Source organism: Setaria viridis, chromosome 3 (genome assembly GCF_005286985.2).
Source record: "Setaria viridis chromosome 3, Setaria_viridis_v4.0, whole genome shotgun sequence".
In the NCBI taxonomy this organism is placed as follows: domain Eukaryota; kingdom Viridiplantae; phylum Streptophyta; class Magnoliopsida; order Poales; family Poaceae; genus Setaria; species Setaria viridis.
Window position 1 is genome coordinate 49,810,026 of NC_048265.2, and position 16,355 is coordinate 49,826,380.

Sequence of the window (16,355 nt, forward strand, 5' to 3'; positions counted from 1 at the left end):
GGAGACCCTATCTCTGGAGCCGTTCGTTCGTCATGCGCACCGACCATTGTGCGCTCAAGTTCATGTTGGATCAGCACCTGTCCACCGTTCCGCAGCACTAGTGGATCAGCAAATTATTTGGCTTTGATTTCAGGGTGGAATATTGTTTGGGCAACCTCAACAGAGTCGCGGATGCACTATCACGCCGTACTGAGTTGGAACCGACCCTGGCGGGTCTGTCGGTGCCGTCCTTCCAGCTCTTCGATGAGCTGCGCCGCGAGCTTCGCCCTACGGGATCTTCGCGACGCCGTCACCGTAGGTGATCGCGGGGATGCTTGGTGCATCACGGACGGACTGGTTCTCCGCGACGGCTGCGTGTTCGTGCTGAGTATCTCGTCAACGCTCCACGACGTCCTCCAGCTTGCCCATACGGCCGGCCATGAAGGCGTACAGAAGACTTTTGACCGGCTGCATGCCACTTTCTACGTCAAGCACGACCGGCAACTCGTTCGCGACTTTTTCCACTACTGCACAACCTGTCAGTGGAACAAGTCTGAAGCGCTGCACCCTGCCGGTCTTCTAGAGCCCCTGTTGGTGCCATCCCGTGTGTGGGCCGACATCTCTATGGACTTTGTCGAGGCACTCCCCAAGGTACACAGCAAGAGCGTCATTCTAACAGTGGTTGACAGGTTCTCTAAATACGCCCATTTCATACCACTGGGCCACCTGTACACGGCATCCTCCGTCGCGCGCGCCTTCTTCAACGACATCGTTCGCCTGCACGGCTTCCCCGACTCCATCGTCAGCGATCGTGACCCTGTGTTCACGGGACATGTCTGGCGCGATCTGTTTCAGCTGGCTGGTGTCCGGCTGCGCCTGAGCACGGCGTTTCATCCTCAACCGAAGGCTAGTCTGAAGCAACGAACAAGACCATCGCAATGTACCTCTGCTGCATCACTGGTGATCGGCCGCAAGATTGGCTGACCTGGCTTCCGTGGGTTGAGTATTGTTATAATACTTCATTCCACTCAGTGCTATGGACATCGCCATTCCACGTCGTCTATGGTCGCCAGCCGCCGACCTTGCTGTCCTATGACAAGGAAGTGCCCGCACCAACACCGTCGATAACATGCTGTCCAGCTGCGATGAGTTGTATAATCTTTTATTCGGCCAACCAAATAGAACAACATAACAACGGATATTATTTTCAGTTTTAGAATATCGAATTTGAAGGGAATTTTGCTAGCCTCTTGAAAAACTGGTGCAAGATTATGCTAGGGAATCGCTGAGTCCTTCTAAGGCCCTGTTTGGCACAGCCCCACTTCAGAACTCTAGCAACTCCAGCAAAAAAATCTAGCCAACCATCTCAGCTCGAAAACTTCATGGAGCTGCCAACTCCATGGAGCGGTAGTGCAAATAGGGATGGAGTTTTAGAGCACCTCTTTTGCTGCTCCAAAACCTCCTATTTTGAACCTCCTCGTGGAGTTGGTAGATAATTACCCACCAAGGCCACTCGTTAAAAAAAATGCTTCATTCTTTTTTCCTTTCGAGACTCCCGACGCCCCCATCTCTCCTTTCCACGCGCTCCTCTGCTCTCGAGAACCGTTGCTGGCTAGGCTTAGCGCCGCCGGGAATCAAATCCCCACCGCCAGCCGCCCGTTCCCCTCCTGAGCGCCAAGCCCCACCGGCCTCTTAGCCCCTCCCAGCTCCCGCCGCCACCCACACACCTACCGTCCGCCGGGAAAACGAAGCTCCGCCGCCAGGAATCAAATCCCCGCCGTTGGCCGCCTGTTCCCCTCACGAGCCTCCTCCTTGGTGCAGTGGCGCGGCAAGGTTGCCAAAGCTGGCTCCAGGGACGCACCAATGCCAAAGCCAGTGGATCTGAGACCGTGCAAGGCTTGCGGCACCAAATCATGGGGGCGCAGTCCATGACTTAGGCCACCAGCGCGGGACTACTGCCCCGATGTGGGGCTGGGGCCACCTAGGTGTGGGGCAGCAAGCATGGGTTCCGCGGCCGCCTGTCCTTCCCACAGCTGCGCCGCGCGAGGCCAATGCCGCAGGGTCATCAGTCGCCGGTCACCGGTACAGTGGTGCAGCGTGGCACCCGCGTGATGGCCGATGGCCTGGGCGCAGAACCCGTCGCGGTACGCCATCCATGCAGCGCTCCTTGGTGTCCTCGCCCCGAGCAGCAGGCCGCGTGCGCACCGGACGGTGCTGCTCCTCGCCACGAGGAGGTCAGCCAAGGCTCACCACTGGTCGTATGTGGCGCGGGGTAGCCGAGCGGTTCTTCAAAGATTCTTTGGCCTTCTTGTTTCTGCATTCTTGGAACTAGTCGTGGATGGTGAATGTTGTCTGATCGATGAGATCAGCTCTGAGGGCTGAGTTCTGTCAGGTTTGAGTTACCGAACAGCTCTCTATGCTTGCCTATTTGTTTATTCACATATTTTCCATTAGTTGATGATTTTTGTTTCTACTGTTGACCTCAAACACAATCAGTTCATTTTGGTGTGAATTCGATTAATCTGTGCTAATGCTAACTGATGTTGGTTGCTTGTGAACTGTGAACGGTGACTTGGGCGTTGCAATCAATGTGATAGTGTTAAGTTTTCAGAGTTGCACTGCGTTCAGAGTTGCTCATGCACATTGCATTGCCGTTACTAATTCTTCAGAATGTTTTGAAGATTTTGCAAGCCGAACCGTTTCATTTCTCCGGTTCAGTTTTGGAGCAAGTCCATATAATGCAGCGATGCAACACTTGACGACTTGCGCTTCTCATTTAGTATTTCAGTACCAGTGTTGGGAGTTGTTAATTCACACTGCACTGCTGTCTTGCCGACCACCTAAAGATTTTGCAAAAAGCTGTTCACCCGAGGAAGAAGAAGAAAAGGGGAATAAGAGGATGATAGGTGGGATCATGAGTTGGGGGCAAGAATGACAATTCACTTTCAAACTCCTCTTTTCTGGAGTTGGGGACACCCTCCCAGCCAAACACCTCCATCAGACCGCTCCAACTCCATCTAGAGTTGGCTCCACCTGGAGTTTTGGAGTGGAGCAGCTTCACACAGAGTTGGAGTCATGCCAAACAGGGTCTAAGTTTCAGTTTTGATGGGGGCATTGGGCTGACCAGGTTTTGATGGGCCAACAGCCGCCCCACACCACGGAGGTGTGGTTCGTGTGGAGGCCCAGTTCAATTGTTTTACCTTGCTTTCCACTTAAAATATTCTTTTTCCAACAATTTTAGACTTTCCGACACCATTTTAGGGGTGATGGAGTTGTTGGCACGGTGCACGGCACTCACATGGTTCGTTTAACTTTAAATCTTGGTACCATATTTAGTTGGGATGATTCGACCTGAGCATTTTGCGAGCCACGTCGGGCTCAGACCGAGTGCCGAAAAAAGCTCCGCTCATGGCAAGCTGAAACATTGTGCTTATGAAATTGCTGGCGGTTGGTTACTGTGCTGGCGGTTGGTTAGGTCGACCACCATCACAGTGAGCAGCACAGTGCTCACTGTGATGGCAGTTGGTTACCTTGTCCGCTAGCATAGTGAACCACTATGCTGGCGGTTGGTTAGGTAGCCCGCCAGCACAGTGGTGTCTACGTTGGCGGGTGCATCCATTTGTGCTGGCTCCAAGTTAGTGATGCCCGCTCCACCCGCTAGCGTAGTGGTGTTTTACCCGCCACTACAAATCGATTCTAACAAAGTGTTATCAGACTGAGTTTTTAGGTTGGGCTCGGGCTGACCTGATTTTTTTCGAACTTTAGTTTTTCTGACCACGCTTGGCCCGACATCTAAACTGGGCGGGCCGAAACCTACCGAGCTCGGTCTGTGCTCGAAATGCTTAGGGGAAGATACAATAATTTACCGGATTGTCTCCACTAACAAGATCTGCAACGATTCTGAGAGCAACCTGGAGAATGCCTTGCAGAAGCTTAAGAGAGAACTCGCTCGAAAGAGGTACTTTTAGAATTTAATTTGACGTTGATTCACTCATCTCAAGCACGCACACTGTTTTTTTTTTCTCACACACGCTCAAAATAGGTGCATTGCTGAGAATAACACGTAATTGAAAAGGACAAGTAAAGCACATGCAAACTACATACACAAAATTCAACTTCAAACTTGGATCCGCATACACTTTTAATTGCTAGTACTAGTGAACTTCGTACACTTGAAGAAACTATGAAAAATGTACACACACATCATGTCAAGTCGAAGAAACTATGAAAAATGTACACACATCATGTCAAGTCGTAAACACAGAGAGCAATATCCAACATTTTTTTTAATTAAGAAAAAACATCCGATCTTGAACATTCACATGTGAATGTCTATGACCACAAAGTAACACATCCACCCACATAGCCAGAAGCTAACACGAGTACTTAGACTACAAAACTCCAACCAAGGAACACAAAAGACAAGAAATAAAGCAAATAAGAAAGAAAGCTTCAAACTTCTTCTACGTCCTTCCTTCAACCTTGCTTTGGTCCTTATGCAGCAACAAACGTCTCACATCAGCTGTCTTCTTAGAAACTTTTGATGTAAGGATCGTCGATGGTCATGTGCTACTTGGTAATCCTTGTCATCTAGAAACTGCAATGAGTCAATCTCTACCACGCAAACAGATTGGGCATTGCCATTGCTCCAAGCTAACCATGGTGTCGTCATCAAGGACTCCAAGACGACACCTCAAGAGGAGAGCAACATCTCAATGCTACTGTCGGGACTACTCCCTGGACCCACGAGTAGGCCTTGGACGACCCACTATGGGACGTACTCGGACGTGATCAGAACAAGGATGGGTGTATCCTACTCGGACTAGTCTTGTATGTTTATGGAAAACTACTCGGGACGATACCGAGTAGAACTCTGTAATAGTACCCGACTAGGACTCAGACTTGTAACCCTGCCCTCCTAGGTATATAAGGCCGGGTAGGGACCCCCCTCAAAACAGATCCCTCAGGACCAGAACATACATCAATACAAACCAACATACAGGACGTAGGGTATTACGCGATCTAGCAGTCCGAACCTGTCTAAATCGAGTTCCCTTTGCCACCATTGATTCCTTGATTCTCGACGACCCTTACGGCACAAAAGACCACCTAGGGTACCCCTAGGCAGGTGTCCGGTCTAGAACACCGACAGCTGGCGCGCCAGGTAGGGGCGCTCGTCGAGTTTCTCAGCGAGAACTCAATGGCAAAAGTCATCATCAGGCCCATTTTCTTCATCGAAGCCGGCGCCACCTTCGTTTTCGGATCCTGGCTCTGCGTCGCCGAAGGCTCGGGATCGTTCCGGCGCCAGATCGCCGACTCTTAGGAGAAGAAACCAGAAGAAGTAACCAGAAAAAAATCAAGATTTCAAAGTCAACAAGCTCAAGTTCGACTACGCGTCGGACTCGACTTCGCCTCGTACTACCCCAACGTCTCGCTCAAGGGTTGGGCTCCGCCGACCCCAGCCCCTGGAGTTGGGCGAGGCGAAGCTACCCTCCCACAGGGTCAGGCTCTCCCGACCCCAGGACTTGGGGTCGGGCGAGGCGGAGTTCCACTCAGGGTCGGGCAAGGCGGAGCTACTCCCTCACAGGGTCGGGCTCAGCCAACCCCTGGACTCAGGGTCGGACTCGCTTCAGATTCGGCGACCCCAGTCAGCATCCAAATCAGTTTTGACTTCAAAGCGGTTCCCGCACGGACTTCGCAACGCGACAAAAGTCTATCAAGATTTTCTTGCTCGAACCCGAGTCGAACTCAGGTATGATGAGGACGTTGACTCTGACTCATCTTACTCTCCAGAAATACCATTATCCGGTCCAGCCCAAGGGTTGGTAATAACTTCAACACCACAAGGCAGATTGGTCCATTGGCCGGGATTGTGACCATCTTTTCTCAACCGCGACTACGACTCGCGCCTCGTCGCCCATATAGACAACCTGCCGTACCAAGAAGGCATTCCACTTACATCCAACCACGAAGGAAGCTATACAAAGCTTGCTACATCAAGTTCACGAAGCTACTACCCGGACAGGGAGATACTTGTTATTACTCAGAATAACAATTCGGGTACTAGCCAGAACAGAACCCCCAGGCGACTAGCACAAATCGACAACTTCTCTGAAGATGAATCCACAGCCAACAATGAAACTCCCGAACAACGCAACCAACGAAGGGCGCGCAATACCTCTCGAGCTGAGCGCCGACAATCGATGGCTACAAATATCCCTATTACAAATCTTGAACGGGCTTTCAACGCAGTCCAAGCTCAGGAGCACAATACTCCACTCGCGGCTATCGCTTCAATCAACCTTTCGCCGACACTGATGCCTCAAGACAAGGATAACGCAGCCACAGCTCAACTCTTGCAGCGTGGCAATGGACTAATCGCACAACTCACGGAGCAAGCTTATAAGCTGCTTGACAAAGAATCACCAATCCCATCTGTTCCTCGCATAACAGACGGAAGCAGAAGGGCTGCAGATAAAAATGTCGCCCCGCGAAACGATAATGTAGCCAACCAGCCCCGGCAACATAGCCAAGGTCCAAGCAAGCATAAAACTCCTACTCAACAGGATGTAGGTGAAGCCAGCTGCACCAACTCGGTTAAAAGTGTTCGCCCTACTCGGAAGAACCGCGAGATGTCCAACATCAGCGATCTACGAGAAATCCTCAACAGTCGGCGTGAACGGGAAGTCGACAGCTACAATCACTTTCCTGCTTTCACAAACCGGGTAATGAAAACAAAATTACCTGAAAAGTTCAAACCGACCGGCATTACCAAGTACGATGGCAAGCAAGATCCAATTCGATGGCTACGCTGTTACTCGCTAGCCGTCCAAGCCGCCGGAGGCAACAACGACACCAAAGTCATTCATTTTCCCATATGCATGGAACCCGCACCACTGACCTGGCTCGAGTCACTTAAACCCAAGTCCATCGACTCCTGGGCAGACTTGACAAAGGCTTTCACCAACAACTTCGCCGGCTCCATGGCTAGACCAGGCAACAAGATTGACTTACAACAAATTAAGCAGAGAGAGGGCGAAACCCTGCGCGACTATCTACGACGGTTCTTCGAAAAGAAGGCTACCATAGTAGACATCTCCGAAGCAGATGTCATTGAATGTTTCCAAAACGGACTCTACGATCGACGAACATACCAAGACTTCGGTCGCTGACGGCCGGCCGATGTCAAAGAACTCAAGCTCATGGTGCAACAGTGGGCCGATGAAGAAGACAAAGAACGTGAACGGTTCGGTTCCCACCGTAACTGCGGACGCAACAACACCCACAACAATGACACAGATAAACCTCGTCATAACGATGCTCGGAATTCCTATCCGGGTAATCATAATCGCAAAAGGAAGCCCGACAACACTGTTGCTGCCATGACCAGCTCCGGGAAAAAGGGACAGCGCAGAAACAACGACGGACCAACCTTCACGGAGCTACTCAAAAAGCAGTGCCCATGGCACCCGACCAGCAAGCACTCCGCATTGGACTGTTACAGCATACGCCGAGTTATGCAAGATTTACTAGCACCACCAACTCTCGAAGAGTACGCCAAAAACAGAGACAAGGGTAAAAGCAGAGCCCGCAAAGACGAAGATGAAGACGGCGATTTCCAACCAGCCTCAAAAACCGTCAAAGTCATTTTTGGTGGCATCCCTAGCACAGCATCCAAGCGAGCAAATAAACTCGTACTCAGGAAGATCATGGCCATCAAGCCGACGGACCCCACACCGCTAAAGTGGTCAGAAGTTCCAATTTCTTTCAGCAGAAAGGATCAATGGACAAAATTTTCAGAACCCGGCCGTTTTCCACTAGTCTTGGACCCAGTCGTGGCAGGTTCAAAGTTAACCAAAGTACTCATCGATGGCGGGAGCGGTCTCAACGTCATCTTCGCCAAAACATTAAGGAAAATGTGCCTCGACGTCACGGACATGCTTACTCATAGTGCCCATAGTGCCGCCCGAACTAACAAGTCGGTTCGCTAGTTTTCACCTAGATCTGTTCCTGTATGTTGAGGTTCTCATAGCAAATATATATATATCTGTGTGTGTGTGTGTGTGTGTGTGTGTGTGTGTGTGTGTGTGTGTGTGTGTGTGTGTGTGTGTGTGTGTGTGTCATGTTCAAGTTTTCTAACATGAGAAAAATTTAAGAATGTTTAACTTCCCCACTTAGTGCCTACTTGGAATAAGAAACATTAAGATGGCCCAAGGGAATTTTAGGATCATTTGATCAAAAATTTTAGGTGCAGAGATCTTCAAAAGGTCAGCAGGAAGAAAAACATTTCATCTTTTTCTGCTCCCTCGACTTACACTAAGGAGCTGCAAAAGCTAACGACGCCTCTTGTTTCGAGGCCCCAGCATTGAAATTAAGAAGACAACAATGCCTCACCGCTAGCAAGCTGCCCTCTTGGATATGCACGGAAGAACTTGCACATCTCACATACCATTTACGCTTCCTCTTGTGGCATTCACATAACTTAAGAAAAAAACGTACTCAAATAGAAACGCACTAATAGCATGATTATTTGTAACAGGTACCTTCTTGTATTGGACGACGTCTGGAATAAGGATGCTAACAAGCTGAATGCCTGTCTTAAACATGGTGATGTTGGTAGCGCCATACTAACGACAACCCGTGATAAAGAAATAGCTCAACTCATGGGTACAGTTGAAGAACATGGCATTGCACGTTTGGACAAGAAATTCATCAAGAAAATTATTGAGGCTAAAGCATTCATTTCGCAAGAGAGAAAACCAACTGATTTAGCCGGCTTGGTTGATGACGTTGTTGAGAGATGTGCCGGGTCTCCATTGGCAGCGAAGGCACTAGGATCTGTACTACATGGCAAGACAAGCACGGAAGAATGGAAGGCTGTGCTTAGCAAAAGCATCGCCCATAACAAGGACGATAAAATCCTGCCTATTCTCAAGCTCAGTTACGATGACCTGCCATCACACATGAAGCAGTGCTTTGCTTTTTGTGCTGTGTTTCCCAAGGACCATGAGATTAACGTGGAAATGCTGAACCAACTATGGATGGCAAATGACTTTATTCCTGAACAAAAAGATGTTCGTCATGAAACAATTGGTAAACAGATTTTCAGTGAGCTGGTCTCAAGGTCATTCTTTCAAGATGTGAAGCAAGTCAATGGGAAAGCATGGGAAGATGTGTATTGGTATTTCTCTACAAGTACATGTAAAATCCATGATCTTATGCACGATGTGGCACTATCTGTCATGGACAAAGAGTTGCTACCATAACTGAGAAACCAAAGCAGAGTGATGAGTTGCTTGAGAACACTTGTCGTCATATATTGTTATCATGTCGCAATCCAGAGGCCGTTTTGAATGATTCTCTGAATATAAAAGCATGTTCGCTTCAGCTTATAAGCCGACTATCAACAAAGCAAAGCAAGCAAGCAGCGACGCTTCCAGATGACATGATGGCCGCGAAAGAGACGTGATGCTAAGCTAGAGTACTCTGCACGAGAAGCTTCCATGTCCAGAAGCAAGGTATACCCCTGCAAGCTGCTCGACAGAGTAATCTGATGTGCAGTCAAACAATAGCTGCTTCAGCAATGGTTGCCCACAAGAACAGGGGCAAAGAAAAGCAATAGCTTACAGCAAGAAGAAAAGCTAACTGGCTGTGTGAACACATCAACCCTTTACAACAGGAAACCAAGTCCTAAACACACAGAAATTAATAATCTGGCATGGAGCTAGCAGGCTCCTCAAAAGCGGACCGACTTTTTATTGAAAGTGCTAGTTCACTGCTTAGGAACAAACGCACGCAGCATCATTAATAGGGTAAAAATACAAAAAACCACACACACACACCCTTGGCTCATACAAATGCAGCAACAGTCCACAGTACTCCCTCGTTTATATCCCCTTTATTGACATCCTCAGCTCTCAACAGGTGACTATCTGAGCAGCTCTCGTCTTCCCAGGTGCGCCTGAATGTCATCAAACCAGATGCTACAGTTCCTGGCTACAACCGTTTACAATGTTCGAATTTCCAGTCCGTAACCAGTGGGGCAAATGTTCCATGCAATCGAAATAACATGATGAGAAATGAAGTACAAATGGCACAGAGAGTCATCAAGGGCTTTCTGGCAAAGGTTTTTCTTCAGACATCCTTCCCCAGAGGCCCAGATCACATCAGGCAAACAACCCAACCATCGCTCATAATTGCTTCACAGCATGGGAACCACGGGGATCGCCATGAGAATTCCACTGAAGAAGCATCCATACGATTGACGTTCCTATGTAAACAAACATGAAGTATTGATCAGACTAGCTAAACAAATGATCAAGATGGAAATGGAACATTATTACAAGTACTCCATCACGGTTTCAGATTTAATTGCCACCTATTCTAGTCATCTGTCAAGCTACATATGCAGCAAGCACAACAAGCTCCCCGGGCCATTTTGCAAGATGGAACTAATAAATGCCACGCTGCATTGTTTTTAAATGCAAAAAAAAACAATATTGATGAAATCCTGATAAAGTTTAAACTACAAGACTGCATAGGAAAACAATATAGCTCCAAATGCTAAATGAAATGAATATTTGGAGAAAAGCACCAGATAATCAAACCTAACTGTAATGAGTGCGGCAGTAAAAGCTGATTAGGTTCTAAAGGACTAATTTTTCAAATGCGAAATGAAAAGAACGGTCCAGTCACAAGGCAAGCTTAGTACCTGCAAAGAAGCCAACCGTGCTCAGATTTGCTGCAGCCATGGTCTGGTATATCAGGTATTCCGTGAGGAAATGGCCAAGAGCGTAGATGAATGATAGGAAGGTGGCCAGATATAGAGGCCTATTTTCCAGATTGAGTGCACAAAGGAAGCACAACGTGCAGGTCAGAAGTGTCCAGACACCGAAAGTACGGCCGTGTACATCAGTCACTACATGTAACAGAACAATGTTAATCAGACTATAGAAGATTCGTCTTGAGCATGTCTTTGTAAGGAATGACAGTACATAAACAGGAACGAGTTAGTATGAAGCTGCCTTTGAGATGCTGCAAAAGCCATTGTGAACTAAAGCTTATAAGTGCCTACAGGCTACAGAAAACTGAAAAGACAATCCAGCTGAGATATCACAACTTCCCAAGCAATCGATCCAGAAGGAAGAATTATTGGCAAAGATAAGCAAAGTTCCACAAAGAAGGGAGAAAGTATTGATAGTGTCCATGTGCAATGTAAAGTTCCAGATCCAAGCTTTTTTACCCAGGTAAGCTAGTATTGATAGTGTTCATGTGCAGTGTGCAGTTCCATATCCAAGCTTCTTTACCAGAGTAAGCTACACGGGCAGTCAACATCAGTAGATGGCTTCTTGGTATGGCCATATAACAGTACCCCATAGTAGGAGCTTCAAGGGTAACTAAGAACTACCAAGATCAATACACTACTTATGAACTTATAATAGTAAGGCATGCATAGTGCTCTTCTAAAATGGGGGTGTCAGCATAAAGATTGCAGGGCTCTACATCAGAACAATAAAGGGCCGTTGCTGGCATTTACAACTTTAATATCAACCTGAATCCAGTAAACAGTCATGAACTAACAAACATCCATGCAACAAAAATACATGGATAGAGTAAGATTATTTGTTTCTCTTAGAAAAAATAATGGCCGCTGATCCTCCGATAATACCAAAGCCTCTGTAAGAAAAAAACAAACTAAGGATCTGACCCTCAGAAATTTCTGACCTATCCTCAACCAAGAATGAGCTGCGTGCCTGCGTCACTAAGTCCTCTCATTAGACTACTCCCAACTATCCCAATTGCAGACTTGAAATACTTCCTTACTACAACAGTATGAGACTTGTCCGGAATGAGTCTCACTAACTGAAAAAAAAAATCTTCTTTAACCTTGACTAATTCATATAGTGAAAACTAAAAAGATAACATGTACCAGACGTGCTGACCAATAACAACTGAAGTCCTTTAATTTGTTACCAATCCTATAAATCTATGACCACAGATGCACAAAGACCATCCACTTACTCGGCATGCCAAATTCGAGCCAGCAAGTTCTGATTCAGAATTTCAGATACCGTTGTTGTGCCGCTAAACGGCGCACCCGGCCAATACCAACAAGAAAACAGACAGTGTCGTCGAGTTCAAGCTCGAACTGATCACAGTGGTTTCCTTCTCCTTCTGCCTCCAAATCACCATTAAGAAGACGCGGTACAGATCAGGCTAGCACGCCATCAGATCTACCAACACAATTACACAAATACCCCACACGATGGGCTTCCCAACCCAGCGAGACGCAGACGGGAGAGTAGCGGAAGAGGGAGCAACGGACGGGCAACTCACTCTCCGTCTGGGAGAAGACGGCGACGCGCAGCGCCCAGATGTTGAAGAAACCGAACCAGACGGATGCGAGGCGGAGGGAGCCGACGAGCATCAGCCACCAGCCCAGCGCCGGCATGCCCTTCTTCTTCCCCTCCGACGCCATGTCCCCCGCGGCAATGCTTCCACCGGTGAGCAGCGGCCAGCCGGCGAAGCTCTCGCGCAGGGAGAGGCGAAGCGGGTGGGAGGCTGCGGCAGAGGGAGATGACGACGACAACCAGGCCGGGCCCTTTTGGATGTTTAGATGGGCCGCCGGATGCCCGGATGAGTTGGCCTGTTTTTTTGTCCTCATGCTGCATTATGGGCCAGCAGATCCGCTACAAAAGCCGTCCTCTAACAATCATGTGAGCCCACAACGTCCTTACATTAGTAAATGCTGTTATTATAATACTTTTTTTTGTTGCCAGGGATTTTAATAGATTATTATAATAGTCTGCCACAGCTAAAACCCAAATGCATTAGAAAAGGTTTTCAGATTGGTCGTATAAACTGAAAATGCTATAGTTTTAATAACATATGCATAATTGTTTTTGTAGGATGCAACAAAACAGTTTACGAAAACCAATCTGGTGCTCTTTTGACCCTCAATACATCACGAGGATGTTAAGGCTACGTGACGCCAACACATGACACAATTTTTTCCTTGACAAGTTGTTGTATTCGCAGCTCATCATATGATTCTCACCTTGAAACAATAAACAATGGTAATAGGTTTTCTGAAAGAAAATACTGCCAACAGTATATGCCTCGGGTGCATTAAATTTTCTTTTCTTAAAAAAATGAAGAATACCGTGGGATTTTTCCTTACAATGTACAAGGAGTGCGCCAACGTGCCTTAATAATAATTGATTACTAAACTTGGCAAACTTAATGAAAACAACAGCTACTAGTAGACTACATGGTCTGATGAGTCACCGAAGCTTTTGGCAGTAGCAGGTCACGGGAGAAATTAGACTGTTATAAATTGTTAACAATGTAAGCTATTTTGGAGCTTTTGTGGCGGTACCACAAGACTCTCAGCAAGTTGAAGCATTATGGTCGAGAGACGACTCTTAGCCTGTTCGCTTCAGCTTATCAGCCGGCTTATCAACTATCGAACAGTATTTTTCTCTCATAATAAATTAGCCGTTTCAACTTTTCAGTCGGGATATAAGTTCAGCCGGACGGACCCTCTCACCGTGCATCGGGGTCGTGGGGGGCGGTGTCTGAGATGATTCTCAGGTAATCCACCCATTTCCCAGACGACCAAAGATGCTGGGGCGCAGAGCAGAGCCGATGACTGGCGACTGTTGATGAGTTTACTACGCACGTCAAGCATGCATGGACTGGACCGCATCTGGACATCGTCCAGGCACCTGATCTGACCTGACCTGACCTGAGCATCTGACTGACTTGACCAGCCAGCCAGCAGCCTACTGTACTCTACTGTGTTTGTCTGCATTGCTAGGATTAGACAGCACGACAAGGTACCCTGTCCTGCTAGATACGCCAACCCTGCTGCAGCTGCAATGGCAATGCAATCGCTGGTGACCCTGACGACGCATCCATCCATCGAACCAAGCTTTTTGTTTGCCAGCCAATTCTAACGGGCGGTCGATCTGATTCTGGTGGCTGGTGTGGATCATCTGCTTGTCTCTCTCTGGCTGGCCTGGCCTCTCCCTCACCTCCATGGCTCCATCTGCGGCGGCAGCAGTGTACATGCAATGTTCAGTTTGATCAGAGATACATTGCAAATTGCAATGGCAGGCGGCCGGGCACATTTCATTTCTACAGATGTCGATCATCAGCACACCACCACCGTAGTTTGTTTGCGAGCATTCTAGAATATAACATTAGAACCAGGAAAGATAGCAAAACTACCGGTGAACCGGCAGCACAACCATGTAAGAGTTGGTATGGAACGGGCAAGCGGCACAAGCCAATACGGCTGCCTTGCCTTCGTTAGTCAATCCAAAGTCTACAAGTTCATATAGAACAGCCGGGTACAAACTGAGTAGGAGCAGATATGGCCCCCAACCTCGCCCCCCCTCCGCCGCCCCGCCCCACGCCGGCGACGGCCGAACCCCGCCCGACCCTGCGCCTCCGCCGCGAACCCCCACCCCCATGCCGACAAGCCCCCCGGGAGCCGTGCCCCCCACCACCAGCCTCCCCGCGCGCCCGCTCGTCCTGGGAGAAGTTCTTCTCCCCGTCCCCACCTCCGCCCCCCCCCCCCCCCCCCCGCCATGGCAGACCGGCGCCCGTCGATGACGAGTGGGTACCGGAATCGCCGGATCTGCGCATCTCCCCACCGGATCTTCGACCCCCGACGACGGATCTACTGCCAGAGAGCCAACCTGGCAGGAAGCTGTCCTACGCGGAGGCGGTCAGGGGGGGGCTTTCAATTCCCCCTCTACTCCGCCCGCCCGGCGCAACATTGAAGGCCTCCTTGCCCCTGCCAGAGGTAGGGGCAGTAACTCCGGCGACGCGACGGCTCTACGGCGCATTCAACTCTCCACGACGTCAGCAGCTCACCGGACCAAGCGCGGCACGACACCGAGGATCCAGCCGCGTCATCCGTCTCAGGAGTGGCAGCCGGTGACGCGCCGCAGGGCGCGGCAGCGCGCGCCGCCCGAGCTGCCGCGACGGGATGGCGGAGGTGACCGCCACTACAGGACCTCTTCAAGGAAGCCACCCACTGCTGCTCTCCTCAGCTTCAACCGCGCGACCGAGGGGCGCTGCTTCATCTGCCTCGCGCCTGACCACCGGGCCGCATTCTGCCGCGACCCGGTGCGTTGCTTCCGCTGCCGGCGCTCCGGCCACAAGGAGCGGGACTGCAAGGCAAGGACCGCTGCATCCGCCGCAACCCGCCACAAAGCCTCCACCAGCCACCGCCCCGCTCCCGCTGCGCCTCGCCCAACCTCCACGCCCCGCCCGCGCAACGCCCCAGCCACCCAAAGCGCCGCGCATCCCACCCTCCTCGGCTGCTCCTCTCCCGCCGTCAAGCCACAAGAACTCCAACGCGATGGCCATTGGTGACCCCCACACGCGCCCGGAGGTCGAGACGATCTTCGTCTCCGACTCCTTCCACCTCGTGCACAACGCGCGGGATTGGGAGGCCTGCGCCCTCGTCCCATGGGCGCTGCACCTGCCGCCAGGTGCCGGAGCCCGGGACATTGCGGGGCTGATCAGCAGGGAGCTCCACCTGCGCCACGGCGAGGTCAACGTCACCCTCCACCAGCCGGAGCCGTACCTCATCCGCTTCGTCAGCGAGACCCAGGCGGCGGAGGCATGGCGACGCGGACGCTTCACTGGTGGGGGCATCGACATCTGCCTCCGGCCATGGCGCAGCCTCACCCACGCCCTCGGCTTCCGCATTTTCTACAGAGTACGACTCTGCCTCGATGGCATCCCGAGCCATGCTTGGACGCCGGAGATCGTCGAGCGCGTCATCGGCCACAAGTGCGCGCTACAGCACATCGTCACCGACCTCGTCCAGCCGGCGGACTCACGCCACATCGAGCTCTGGGCATGGACAGTTGACCCGAGCGAGATCCCGAAGAAGGTATGGCTCGCCTTCGTCCACAGTCCGGCGACCAAATCCTCTGCTTTCTCTGTTTCGGCCGAACCTCCCCCCACTTCTTGGCAGCAAGGCGCACGCTATGAAGTCTTCATCCACATGCCCCTCCTGGAAGATTACACGGCGGCGGCGCGCAATCTGGAGCACGCCGTCAACAACCCAGAGAACATCACCCCAATTCGTCGCCGGTATGAATGGCGCTATGGGCTGGTGGATGGCGTCCCACCGGACGCGCGATCTCATTTCCCGGCTCGGCTGCCGCGACCGCCGCGGGAGCCTGAGCCACGGGACCTCGACGACCGCGGAGACAGAAGGACGACTGACCATCGCCGTGGAAGAACTGGTTCCTCCGGTGCCGCTGGCGACGGACGCGGAGCCCCCGGCGACGGCGACGCGGCTGTCGGTGGCCACGGGCGGGAACGACAACCTCACCAAGTCGACAGGAACC

The 16,355-nt window shown here is 50.5% G+C and overlaps 1 protein-coding gene and 1 pseudogene across 1 annotated transcript; one reads left to right on the forward strand and one right to left on the reverse strand.

The window, feature by feature from the left end:
• The first annotated feature begins 2,097 nt into the window (after positions 1–2,097).
• On the forward strand, positions 2,098–9,448 carry LOC117849414 (putative disease resistance protein RGA3; annotated as a pseudogene).
• Positions 9,449–9,684: 236 nt separating this feature from the next.
• LOC117850533 (ergosterol biosynthetic protein 28) lies at positions 9,685–12,562 on the reverse strand. Its single transcript, XM_034732378.1, has 3 exons — positions 12,316–12,562; positions 10,691–10,897; positions 9,685–10,249 (listed from the first exon to the last, which is right to left on the reverse strand). The coding sequence occupies exons 1-3, from the start codon at positions 12,455–12,457 to the stop codon at positions 10,170–10,172; spliced, it is 429 nt and encodes a 142-aa protein (XP_034588269.1). The 5' UTR covers positions 12,458–12,562; the 3' UTR covers positions 9,685–10,169.
• Between the last annotated feature and the right edge of the window lie 3,793 nt (positions 12,563–16,355).

Coding starts and splice junctions, on each gene's coding strand:
- LOC117850533 (XM_034732378.1), bottom strand. CDS start 12,457: ATGGCGTCGGAGGGGAAGAAGAAGGGCATGCCGGCGCTGGGCTGGTGG. Junction 10,898..12,315: donor CGTCTTCTCCCAGACGGAGA/GTGAGTTGCCCG, acceptor TGTTACATGTAG/TGACTGATGTACACGGCCGT. Junction 10,250..10,690: donor CACGGTTGGCTTCTTTGCAG/GTACTAAGCTTG, acceptor TTGTTTACATAG/GAACGTCAATCGTATGGATG.